This window comes from Podarcis cretensis (assembly GCF_951804945.1).
Source record: "Podarcis cretensis genome assembly, chromosome: 3".
Lineage (NCBI taxonomy): Eukaryota > Metazoa > Chordata > Lepidosauria > Squamata > Lacertidae > Podarcis > Podarcis cretensis.
The window spans coordinates 68,909,137-68,922,303 of NC_137172.1; the positions used below are offsets into that span (position 1 = coordinate 68,909,137).

Sequence of the window (13,167 nt, forward strand, 5' to 3'; positions counted from 1 at the left end):
CAATAGGTTATCCAGTTCAGAGGGGGCTCGGCCAGATGAGCTGACCCTAATGGATATTAGACTGCACTCTAAGCCAATTCAGCTCAGTCATATGACTTGCTAACCCAGCATTAAGAGCCTGTTAGCTTCATTGGCTGGCCAGGAATCTGTGCTTTCATTTTTATGTTTGAAAAGCAAGTCTCTAGCCCCTGTAGAACCAGATATATGAGGCAAATTTCGTAGGTGCTAATCTTCATTGTAGACACTTGTGTTCATAAGGCATTGGAGAGCACTGCAAAATATCTTGCCTCTTTCACTCTCCCATGAAGACAGAAGCAGCTGCAGTGAGAACACAGAGTGACCTTTTGCTGTGTTGCTGAGCAGCCTTTCGGAGGCTGGAACTAAAAACTTGCCATGGACAAAAATAAATAAACAAATATGAGGCTGGCTTAAAATCAACCATGGTGCAAACCAAAACGGAAACATTTACTGTGATGCAGAGGACCAATTCCAAAAGCATTTGTTTTGCACTTATACTGACCAGTAACATTTACGCAGTTTGCCGTTAAAAATGTTTCAAAAAGAATTACACAGCATCGAGGTCTCCTTGGTGCAACCAATTAGCTGGGTAAACAGAGGGGGATGTGGATAACTACAGAATGTATTGGCATGATGAGCAAATCTCTTTTCCTGCCACCAAATATAGGATAAGGGATTGTTCTAATTAGTTTGCCAGGCCTGCCTGGTTAGCCTTGGCAGCATCCTCACAGCACAATATGCTAATCTTGGATTGTAGGACAACAGTGACCACCACTTCCTCATAAGGACGCAGAAAGAGCCGTGTCTGAAGGCTATGCGCTTATCTGAGAATGGCAGGTGCTGCCAAAATAGGAGACTTCAAATTCTAGGGATGATTAAACATTTTGACATCGCTTGGATTGGTGACATGGAATATTCTCTGGGGCAAGGCTATGGAAGCATGCCGGGGCTTCAGCATGACTTTCAAAATAAAGAAAGTCGGTGGTTCTCCACCTTTCACCCACTACCACCCACTAGATTCAGTGTCCCTGAAGCCACAAGTAACAAAAAATAGGTTGTTAAAGTGGCACTTCAGAGCCCAGAACAGGCAGTTGTTAAGGAGCGCTTGGAGTTGGAGAAGGAGTGCTATGGTGGTGGTTGTATTCAGGCTTCAAGGATGGAACCAGGAGAAGGGGTTCAGAAAGGGCCATGGAGGAGAGTGTGTCATGCTGGGTTAGTGGTGGTGTAAATGCTCTTAGGTGATGGCTTGGAGATACGGTAGAGGATGTAAATGATGGATTATGATGGGGTGAGTTTTGGAAGCTCCTGCAGGCAAAGGAAGAAAGCTTCTCAAAAAAAGAAGCATCCTTTTTTCTTTAAGGACCTTTCTCCCTTTGTTGCCATTACAGTGCCCCCTCCATTGTTTTCTTTCTGGCAACTCCATGCACGTTCTTATTGTCTCATTATAAACTGATGGTGCGTTGATATTATTCTCTGAGGAACTAAATCTAGGATCTGGGAGTTTATTCTCAGGGCAGGGTGAGAATAATGCAACAACTGTCCTCTGCTGTCTGCCAGAAGCTTTTGCAAGAAGGGAGAAAGGGCTGCCTAAAATCCTAAATTCATCAGACTCATCCCTCACCAGTCATTCTCTTGTGATAAGGAATATTGCTTAAGTTCAAGGGAAAGTTATTTTCATCAGGAAAGTCTTGCTTTCCCCCACTGAGGGAACATTTTCCCAAGTAGTTTCTGAAGATTTTTAAATCTCTTTAATGCAGAAAGGGGGAACTGCAACAATACCAGTGTAAGCTGGCAGCTGTCTGTGGGTGTTAATTCTGTGTGGCAGGCCATGAGCTAGCAGTGTTTGAAAATGCAGATTTCCCTGAAGAGATACACTTACTAAAGAAACATTGTTGCTAATTCACCATCATGAAGCTAAACTAATTTCTAATGACAACCACTACCACCAATGCAGAATAGGTTAGACTTATAACCTACTTCCTGTGGCCCTCACAGACCTTTTTTGGGGGCCTGGTTGTGGGTTACCCAGCTGTCCCACAACATGCACCTCAAGATGGCAATCACATTCTCCTCAGTCAGCCAAACAACTGTCGGTGTTCAAATACCAACTAGAGAACTCTTCAGCTCCTCCCAACACCAATTAGCTGAGGAGGCACATGGTGGCATCATAAGGTGGAATTCAGCTCTCCATTCCTGTCAGTAGAAGCTCTGCACACAGATTTACACTTGTGCAATAGTGCTCCCCCCCCCTTCTTCTTACGCCCGTCACCCTTGAAATTGGCTTGGGTGAGAGTTAGGAGAAACCCTGGAACAGCATGCATGGAAAGGAGAGAGGCAATTGTTTCATCTGGCTGCAATTGCTTGCAGCGATGGAACAGCTCAAAGAGCACGATTGTGATCTTCACCCTCTTTGTTAACACTGTGTGCCTTCTTCCATTCAACAGCTGATTGGGGAGCTGAATGAGAGGGAAGGCAAGTGAGGGTTTTGTTAATTAATTAATTAAATCTGTATACCACCCCTCATCTGTGGAACTCAGGGCAGTTCACAACATTAAATTACAATATAAATTACAATATTGTAGTTAGCAAGTTGTGTCTGTTTGCACACCCATGAGAGTGTGTCTGTCCATCTGTGTGTGTGCTTGTGTGTGTGTAAAGCAGAGGGAGGGTGCAGGTGTGCACGTGATCATGTGCATTAGTGTCTGGAATAAAAATGCTTACGATTGTACAGCAAATCACTATTCCTCAATGTCTTAGACATCACAGGACCTATAAGTGCGTGTTTTCAAGTTAGACACTATTCTTTGGTGTACCTCTCTAAGATATATGTATATTTCAGATACATGAATATACATGAATGTATATAATAAAATATATTATATGTGTATTGCAGATACATGAATATATTGGTGTTATTATTTCTAGCAATTCCGAAAGAGAAACCTGAAAAGCCAGAGAAGCCTGAGAGACCTGAGAAGCCAGAGAAAGCTAAGAAACCTGAAAAGCCAGAGAAAGTAGAAAAACCTGAAAAAAGAGAAATCTCTAAAGGTAAGTCGTTAGTTGAGGGACATAGCTGCAGTGCATACGTGCCCCTGTACTTCTGCACAGGAGAAATTATTGTAAGTGAGCAAAATGGTCCCTCTTCAGATGACAATGGGTATGGCTTCAAAATGTGGTAAGCCAGTCCTTCTGTGCTTGGTGGTCCTCCTGTTCATTTTGCTGAGTGGGGCCCTGGATGCCTGCACCAGAGTCTTGCCCTGTGGGCACTAATGATGATAACGTGATGACCTTAACCACAGGAACACAGCTGCTATAAATAAAAGATTGCTATGACCCAAATTCCAACACAGTGAGCTGGTTCACACAACATGATAAGCCAAACTATGACTTTCTGCGAACGTGCAGGCTCTTGGAGAAGGGCTCACAGTTGCTTTGCTCACTGGCAGAGGAAGAGGAGTGCGGGGGGAGTGCATCGCCCCGGCAGCACAATCCCGGTGGGGTGCCATCGTGGCTGACCCCCCCCCCCCGCCCACACTGGGCACCATGCCCCGCAGGCAGTGTGCCACACCCCCAGGATGCCCACCAGCCCTGTCTCTGCCTGCTATCCGCATGAAGCTCCGCCACTGGCTTTGCTCCTTCCTGGTATTTATTACTCCCGTGCTGAGCTAAGCTAAAGTTCACCTTAGCATGTTATCTGAATCTAAGCATGTGGTTACACTCTCTCCTTGCTAACCACATGCTGCACCCAAAATTCATTCCTGACTTGTGGTTATCAAGGAAAGAGCTCAGCATGTGAACCGAACCTGGGCTTGTGGTTAGCAAGCTCAAGCACGAGCCTAGGTTTGGACAACACACTAGACCTAGCCTTGGCCTAGCTCAGCATGGCATAGGAGTGAAAAAAGACTGAAGAAAGCAGGTGTGAGCTCCCTGCTAACCCACATGTGTGTGCTCCTCTGGTATGTCCTGTCAGGCCAATGAGAAAGTGTTTTAGTCTTTCTCATCCGATGTGCCAGAGAGTGCAGTTCTTCACTGTGCCAGTGGCACCAATGAAATTCCTCTGTGAAAGCCACATTACTGTGTCCTTCCATTTGACTCAGCAGAGAGGAAGCAATATCTGGTTTTAATTTCCAGTCAAGTGAAGTGCTTAAGAAGCGGGTGTAAAAACAATAACCAGAATAAAATTGGAGGGTAATTAGCTGCCTCCACAAACATCCGTCATTTGATTGGTTTGAACAAGCACTCACATTCCTGCATGCTCTGCAACAATCATACTGTTAATCAAGGCCAGAGACGGAGTCAGCCCTCCTCTCTTGCTTTTGCTTTGATGTGAAAATAACACACCCCGAGCGAGCCTTTTTTAATGTGGTATAGTTGGACAAAGCAGTTTTGTATCAACTTGCTATTTTCTTAAAGTCCTAGACCCCAGCAAAGCCGCTCACTGATAATAGTTTTCATTGAAAATGGCATGCTATTTTTCACCACCATAATGCCGCAGTGAACAGGATCATTCATTAATGAAAACACTTATTGACATTTTGAACTGCTTCCCTGAATCAGGATCTGACTGAAATTGATTTAAGTCATTTGAGACTATGTCTACTACTGTGCCGCTCCCCCCCCCCCCCGCCCTCATTCCACTTGCTTTTCAAGCATCTACCCTAGGCTTCCAGCACTCCACAGCAAGCAGGCGAAATAAACCTCTTATTCTAAAGGAGTGAGTAGGGAGGGATATATAAATAAGCAAAATATAGATTTTTACCTAAAGCTCCATCTCTTGCAATTATCGGCTCCAGACCTTGATACCTAAATCCTAGTGATGTCAGTGTGGTCAGCCCCATTCTAATCCACAAAAGTTGCTGGCCAACAAACCCTTTTTGCTTTCCTGCTTAGACAATTGAAAATGAAAATAGGAACAACTCTTGGGGACAGCTCAGCCAGACTGGAAAATACATAAATGCCCATTTTCCCTGAAAGCACTGGACCAGGGGTTAGGACATTTCCACCATTTTTAGAGATGATTTGTTTTTGTTGCTGCATAGTAGCAAAAGCTCAAATGACATTCTTATGCAAGAGGTTCGGGGCTGAAATAGACATGATGCGCAAATGAATTTAATGTGTTTTTTTATTTCAAGACAACAGCTGTGGTGGTGGGTTGCAGGGCCATGAACATGGGACACGGGGAAACGGGGTAATCTTCCACCCACAATATGGTCCTGATGCAAATGCCTCCCCTGAAGGACATAGGGACATAAGAAGAGCCAAAGGCCCATTTAGTCCAGCATCCTCTTCTCACAGTGGTCAACCTGATGCCTATAGGGAGCCATATGCAGAACCTGAGGGCAGCACTCTCTCCTGATAATCCTGGGAGGGACGTTTATGTTGGCACTCATGGGAGCTTTCCTCCTGTGCTCAAATAGTGGTGTGTGTGTGTGTGTATTCCTCAAGACCATGACGCTACATCTGTTTTGGCCCTCAGCCAGTTTTCCTTGGCACTCTTAGCACCCACACCTGCCAGTTTTATATTATGGGGTTTATATGTGTGTGTTTTAGTAGCTTAGCAATTTGTGTGTGTATGTGTGGATATACTTTAAAAATTAAAACTAGCTGTCAGTAGTTAATTTTGTCAGGGAAATAGATACTGGAAGCCAGTGCGTTGTGAAAAAATGGCAATGATAATTAGCTTTTCCCATATTAAACAAACAAACAGCAGGTCAACCCAGTAATAGATAGGAGATAGGAACAAATTCCCCTATGCTTTGCTGCTGTGCCGTAGCTATTCATTTAAATGGGATTCCCTCAGCAAGCATGCCAGAGTTTCATTGAAATAAAGGGAAGGTAAGAGGCAGCAGTTCCGGGGGGGGGGGGGGGGGAACGGACGCTATCTGTCCTCAGCTTAGTCTGAAAGCCACATTGTGCTATGGTACCATTTGACCAAGATGCCGTTTTTATATCTTGTACCTAAATATGCTTGTCCTTTTGTAGTGATACACAAAGAAAAGCCCGAAAGACATGAAAAGCCCGAAAAGAAAGAAAAGCCTGACAGGAGCGGCAAACCTGAACGACCTGAAAAAGTGGGGAAAGCCAAAGGTAATCGCTGCTTTTCATGAATTCTATAAAGAGCAACTCAAGAGTTCTGACTCATATAAACCACCAGGGATATGGAGAGATGATGCCCTACTTTGAGAGGAAGCTCTACATTTGCCGGGGGTGGGGGCGGGGGGACCAGTTATGATCCACCAGCCACAAAAGGGCCTGTCTCTTGAAATGGCAGGCAAACCTCTCATGTTGTCCCCTGGGAAGAGAAATACTGTTGTGAGTTAGGAGGGTCAGAGAGTTAGGCTGTATGTCTGCCTGAGACCCACCTGATTCCTGGATCCAGCAAAGATTCAATTGCTGGAATAGCCAGGCCATACATAGGGGTAGTAGTCCCCTATGTAGGGCTCATTAGGGTAGCAGCAGAAGTGGCTTTTTTTCCAGAGGGCAAATGGGTAGACCCCTCCCTCACCTGGCTGTTGGTGAGAAGGAAAAAGGCATGTGTGTGAACTAAATCTAGAAACAGGCTTCAGGCAGAAGCCAGAGAGTGAGAGCCATGCCTGGTTTCTGCTGGAATCCAAGGCTATGACTATGGGAGAAGCAAGACCTTCTAGGGTGTTAATGCTGCGAGTCCCCCCATAGTAGGCTCAGGTTGTATATCTGTGTAAAAAACCGCATTTCCTGACTACACCACAGTCTTTGCTGTCCCTCATTCTGAGGAAACCAGACCTTGGGTAAGTGCCTGGAATCCCTGGAATTTCACACTGTTGAGATTGGGGAGGAGTGAAACAATGCCATTGTGTGACACTCTAGCCAGGGCAAAACTCAAGACATTTTGCTGCCTGGGGAAAAGCGTAAGCTGGTGCCTCTTCCCGTTCCACGAACTATATTTATTTTTACATTTACATCTTACCTTTCCTCGAAGGAGAAAGAAGCATGCATGCTTCTTCCCCTTCCCAATTTTATCCTCACAACTATCCGGTGAGGTAGGTTAGACTGAGAGATAATGACTGGCCCAAGGTCACCCCGTGAACTTCTTGGCTGAACAAGGATTTGAACCCTGGTCTCTCAGATCCTAGTCCAACATTCTAATCAATAAAAATAATAATAATAACAATAATTTTATCATTTGTACCCTGCCCATCTGACTAGACTGCTGACTGACACCTACTGAATGATCTGTGATTTCTACCTCATTAGCTTTATGCAAACTTCCTTTCCTCCTGAGGCCTCCCAACCCTGTATACTCCAGGGATCAGCAAACTTTGTCAGCAGGGGGCCAGTCCACTGTCCCTTGGACCTTGTGGGGGGCCGGACTATATTTTTTTTGGGGGGGGAATGAATGTATTCCTATGCCCCACAAATAACCCAGAGATGCATTTTAAATAAAAGCACACATTCTACTCATGTAAAAACATGCTAATTCCCAGACCATCCACAGGCCGGATTTAGAAGGTGATTGGGCCGGATCCTGCCCCGGCGCCCGGGCCTTCATTTGCCTACCCATGCTCCAGAGTGTGCTACAAGGCTACAGAACAGGGACACTCATCCTATCAGCTGGCAACAGGATTTGCTGTAGCTGTAAATCTCATTTGTTATGAATGACTGTTGATGGTGGCAAACCTTCTCAGGTGGCTCCCTATTCGAAATGGGGATCAAGCCACAATGCTGCTTTTTGTAGGAAGCTAACATTTTCAGCTGCAAGAGAGTAGAGACTTTTTTGTAGTTGTTTTCAGATTTAAAAATTCATATGTGCAAAGCCTAAAACTTTATCTGATTAGTTTCAAGCTTTCAAAATTATGGGAAGGCCAGTGAGGTGAAAACATATATATGAAACACTGGTTTTAATTAAATAAGATAATGAGCAGCCTGGTTGCAACAGTGGCAGTAGATGGGGAGGGGGGATATGCTAATTAATTTAGTGATTGTCGGATTGTTTATAGATAAGTGTTATGTAAAATGTTAACTGCCTTATTCTTTAGGGACTTGAGTAACAAATTACAAGTTTTCAATGCATGTGCACACTGTCAATCATTTTTAGGTGCATGGCTTCACGGGCATAGCTCACATTGGCTCAGAAAAGTAAAAGCACTTTTATCTACATATAGCTAGAATTGTATCTTATTGACCAAAGGCCCAATGCACCATTCATTGGAATAAATGGGAACTATGACAGAGAATGAACTGAGCTGATTCCTCAGCTTCAGACCTCCATCTGGAAAATGGAAATGATGATGAAGTTATTCCCATGAGTATTTTCAAGATTTCCCTGGGACAGGGAAATGATACCTGTTCTAAGATTCAGGTGGGGTAACTTGTCCAATGTTATGTTAACTGATTCCACAGAAATCATGGAGTACCCGTTATAAGACTATTCCATGAAACTGTCATGAAAACACAGTGTTCTCCCAGGCACAGAATCCACTCGTGCTCTACTTCCAAGGTTGATGGATGATAATTAAAGAAAAACTAATTACATTGTATTTGCCTGAAAAGGAAATGACTTGCTTAAGGCAAGTGGACATGTGGTATTTGCAGGAGCACTTACGGTCATTTTTCATTTTAGCTTATCGAATTTAAACTTTCCTTCCAGCATAATCATGTTTCAGTATTTGCAGTGGCCAGTTGGGGTTAAAGTTCATACCCTGCAGGGAATGAGATTATCGATTGACAAAACAGCTATTGTCTGAAATAACTTCAATGGATAAACCAGGGTTTAAAAGGATTTCCAGTTCTCATTATCAGTGTCTGTGTGGCACAGGCATATGTGATAATCCATATTTATGTTGTGTTGAGCTTTAATTTCTGGTTGTTTCAAATAACCCTCTCTGCTGAAAAGAAGTTCAAACGTATGACTGCAGTCAAACGGAGGTGTAAAGATGAGCTGTAGCTGAGCCTATATACTTAGTTTAAATTCTGAAATCTCTCTCCTTGGAGAGATTTCAGGTTAGATTGCAATCACTGAATCCACACCCCCAATGCCCTCCTGAACAGCTGATTGGTGGGATTTAGTTTGTTTGTTTTTAAAAGTATGTTAATGCATTCCTGGCTGTTTGCCATTGCATAGAGTGTATAACATAGACCAAACTACACGTGGATTTTCATAGGTAATATGTAAAATGTAACTAGGATTGTACCCAATTAAATTAGAGTAGACCCACTGAAACAAATGGATTTCAGTTGCTGTTTTTTATATAAGTGCTGTATCGTGTCTGTTCATTTTTAGAACCCCCCAAAGAGAAACCTGCAAAGGAAGAAAAGCCAAAAAAGAAAGCACCGCCTTCCCCAAAAGGTAATGCTCATTATATTTCATGGAGAAGTGGCTCTACCATGAGGCACAGTGAAAATGGCCTACATGAGGCAGCGAATTTTGGGTGTTGTTAACTGTGGCAGAATGGAAGGCAAGGAGGCTTGGTCCGTGGTGCCCAATTCATGAGCAGCTTCCAATTCATGTGCAACTTCCCAGTTGTTGTCATTTTGTTCACCAGTGGCTGCCATTTTGTATTTTCTGCCCATCGTGAATTTAACACTTTTGGTTTGGTGTACTTAGTGTTGTGTTTTGATGAAGAACTATTAATCCCTTCATTACTCACATTTCTCTATTACGATCAAATGTCCTGGGAGCAGCTTAAAGCGTAACAAATTTGTTTTGCAATAACCTTCCTGGGCTTGTGTTCATTTTAGAGCAGCTGCATGACATTTGTCCATAGCTCACCGGCAGCCACCCACACACCCAGTACTAATACATAGCATATCCATTTCATGAAGTGCTTCTTCTTAGGAAACACAGGGAATATCCCGAGTTTTCTGGTAATATCCTGTGGGTATTGTATAAGAGGTGGTTTTTGTCCTTTCCCTTACCTTAACCCTCCAAAATTGGTTCCAGGGATGTGTTTCTAACAAAGCTTTTCTACCTGTGTATCAGTTTTCTATTTAGTGAGGATCAGGATGTTTCTGGGGTTGTTTACCATCTCTTTGTTTGTGACTTTCATAGCATCTAAAAATAGGCGTTCATTTTCCCTCTTTTATTTACTGCACCAACTTTTTCATTCCAGCAGATTATGTGTGTTTCTGTCACTGACAGTTTCACTTCTTTCTACAGCAAGGCGAGGAAAGATGCCTGGATAAGATGCTTCTATCTCAAAATTACCACACACATTCTAGGGTAGTGGGCTGTGAGGAGGAGGAGGACATCTTCTATTCTTCATTTTTCTGTTCTATTTTTAAATTTACTTTGAAAGAAGAAAAGCTTTAGGTTTTCTCATCAATCTAATTTTTTTTCAGCCTTTATATGTATGATTCGTAAAGTTTGTGATAGACAAAAACCCCTTACAAATGGGATAAAATTATTTATTTAAGTTTGCAGCCCCTTTCCATAATTTCCTGGGAGTAAGGGTGGGGGAGTCCACATTTTAATGAGAACCTACCTAATTTGCACTTCCCAAAACAATACACAAACTGAAACACAGCTGTCCTTCAAAATTTGTGCTTGCAATCTAGTTCTCTTGTAGAAAAATGGATATATTAAAAGAAAATGCACATCAAAATGCATGTGAGTGAAAATTGCATATAAAATTAGGAGAATTATGCACCTAAATGCTGATGGTTTTCCATTCTGATGAATTTACTTGGGACTTTTCACAGGTGTGTTTTTGAAGCAGGGGAGCACAAACCTTTGTGGAAATTTAAGGGAACTTAAGATGGGTGTGTGAGAGAGAAACTGTGCATCTCTACCTGGGAATTGTTCCAACTGAACAGTGAGACTTAGTCTGAGTAGACATGTCTAGAATTATGTTCTGGAGAATCAGTCCTGGAGGTTGCAAAAGCATGCAACAAAGTACCCTTTTCCAAGAAGGGCCTGCAAAACTTAGCGCTGGCCATCAAAGCAACCAGCTTTTCCAGGAGTAGAGATTGACCCAAGAGAACACCTAGATTCAAAATAAGTTCTGATGGTGATACTTCCATTTCATCCAGAACATGCATGCTAACTCCCTCCAAGGCCTATGCATTCTCCACTGGCATTACTTCTCCTTTCTCTAAATTCAACTCTAGGTTATTTGCCCTCATACCCTCACATTACTGTCAACGTTTCCCCTTTTTTAAGGGAAATTCCCTTATTCCGAATAGGATTCCTTGCAATAAAAGGGAAAAGTTGACAGCTATGCACCCTTGACCACCATTTCCACACACAGGTTTTAGGATAGAGGCAAATCTCCAACATCCTTAGTTAATTAGATATGGTGATACCTAGCCTCCTTCAAAGCTCCACCACCCTCTAGTGATGGGTGAATTCTCCTCAGCTTGATTCATAAATGGGTCACCAATTTGACAATATTTGAAAAATAGAATATTATCGACACATAATGTCTCCTGCACTGTATGACATGGTTTTACATTTTATTACATTTTTGTTCAAGTTTTGGGTGCAAAATGCTTCTCAAAGAGGGATAAGCAAATATCTCAAAGGGAGATTTTTAAGGCTTTTGGTGACTATTGGCAAAGCCCAGAAAACTCCAGAGCCTTAGAGGATAGGAAGAAATGGTAGAGTTGGTGAGCTTATTTGACCTAGCTCTGAGAAACTCTTCAGCCAAAACATAGCATTTATTTTCTAGAGTCTTTTCTATTTGTTCTGTCTCGCTCTCTAGCCTACATTTCCTTGCCCTTTTCAGATAATGGTGGGGCCCAAGCTATCTTCTTAGAGACCTCGGTGTTAAATGGAATTTAAATGTATGTTCCGTTTCTGATGAAGTGTATGAGAAAACAACTTACCTTTGCTCATGCAATAGAACACCATGTCATCTGTAATTTGCACTGGTGCTATGCTGAAAATTTCTCCCCACTATTTTTTGACCATTCTCCAGCAATTCATCAGGGGGGAAATGCAATCAAAATTTATTAAAGGGGGCAGGAAAATTTCAGATGAATTCTCATGGGTGGGAGGCATGTTTGTTTGTGTGTGTTTTCACTTACCTTAGTTGCAGAGTGACCAAAAGTTGTTGGTTTTTAGTGCCCTTTCTCCAGATCTACAAACCATCTCTGGCGGTCTGCACTTTCTGAGTGCCCCCATTTCCTGATAATCCTGTGATACCCTGGGCTTTCCATTATGCAAAGGAAGGTAGATAGGGTGCCAGCTGTGTGTCTGATATTTTTTAAAAATTGCAGTCTTCTTTACTTTTAAAGAAATCAGTGCAGAAAGCTTTTTTTAAAAAAAAATATGAAATCAGCAAGTACACTTATCTCAGGCACTCAGAAGCCATCTCCCCAGCTTCCTATGCTTTGATTAAAGCTCGAAGAAGAATTTTTCAGACCAGGAGGAAAAACACACACCACCCACAGCCACCTTACAATGATGAAGTGAGCTCAACCCCACATGCCCCCAAATTGTAAACTGCCCTAAGAAAAGAGGCAGGAAAAATGGAAACTCCTTTTGCACAGGAAAAAGGGTTTTGAGAAATTGGTGGAAAGGTTTCAGCACAGCACTAATTTGCATTTGCCATGTGCTCTGAGCTACTGTTGAATATAATGCAACGTGAAAAGCTGAACATGATAATAATGTAGTTGAAACCCCATAAGAAAAATAAATATGTCCTGTGTAATGCTCCTGGAATTGCTAGTGGAAATAGGATTTTTTAAAAGCTATTCTTATTGCAAAAGTCATGCCACAGTCATTTAAATCTGATTCCTATAAAATATGGCTTAATTTTAACAGCAGTTTTGAAAAATGATAAGACCACTATTGCATTTAAAAGGAAACTAATTGTGAACTGATTCATTGTCAGTTTTATAAGTGTACTGTACATGTCTGCGTGCACCAAAATCCCTGATGAAGTTTAGATAGAATTAGCTTTCAAAAAACAAACAAGAAATCAATATATCTATAGACATGGGTCTCCCAGTATGTGTCGATTACTTTTTCCCTTTCAAAAGTAAGTTAATATGCTTGTCTTTATAGCAATGGGGGGGCGGAGGTCTAAAAAATAATAATTCAGTAACAGAATAGGTGGAACCTGAAAAAGAAAAAAGGAGGGGAAGTTGCTCCAAAAGATATTTCCTTTCCTTATTTTTCAATATGTCCAGGAGCTTGTTGAGAATAATTAAAATTCTTTGGGGACTATT

The 13,167-nt window shown here is 42.3% G+C and overlaps 1 protein-coding gene across 6 annotated transcripts in view; it reads left to right on the forward strand.

The window, feature by feature from the left end:
* The window catches only part of TRDN (triadin), a 175,665-nt gene that overhangs the window by 59,885 nt on the left and 102,613 nt on the right, over nt 1-13,167 (forward strand). For 5 of the 6 annotated variants that reach the window (XM_079970773.1, XM_079970768.1, XM_079970770.1 and 2 more), the window contains 3 exons: nt 2,944-3,066; nt 6,001-6,105; nt 9,278-9,343. In XM_079970773.1, coding sequence (XP_079826899.1) covers nt 2,944-3,066; nt 6,001-6,105; nt 9,278-9,343 — 294 coding nt within the window. The remainder of the gene's footprint in view (nt 1-2,943; nt 3,067-6,000; nt 6,106-9,277; nt 9,344-13,167) is intronic. The other variant, XM_079970771.1, reaches the window with a different exon arrangement.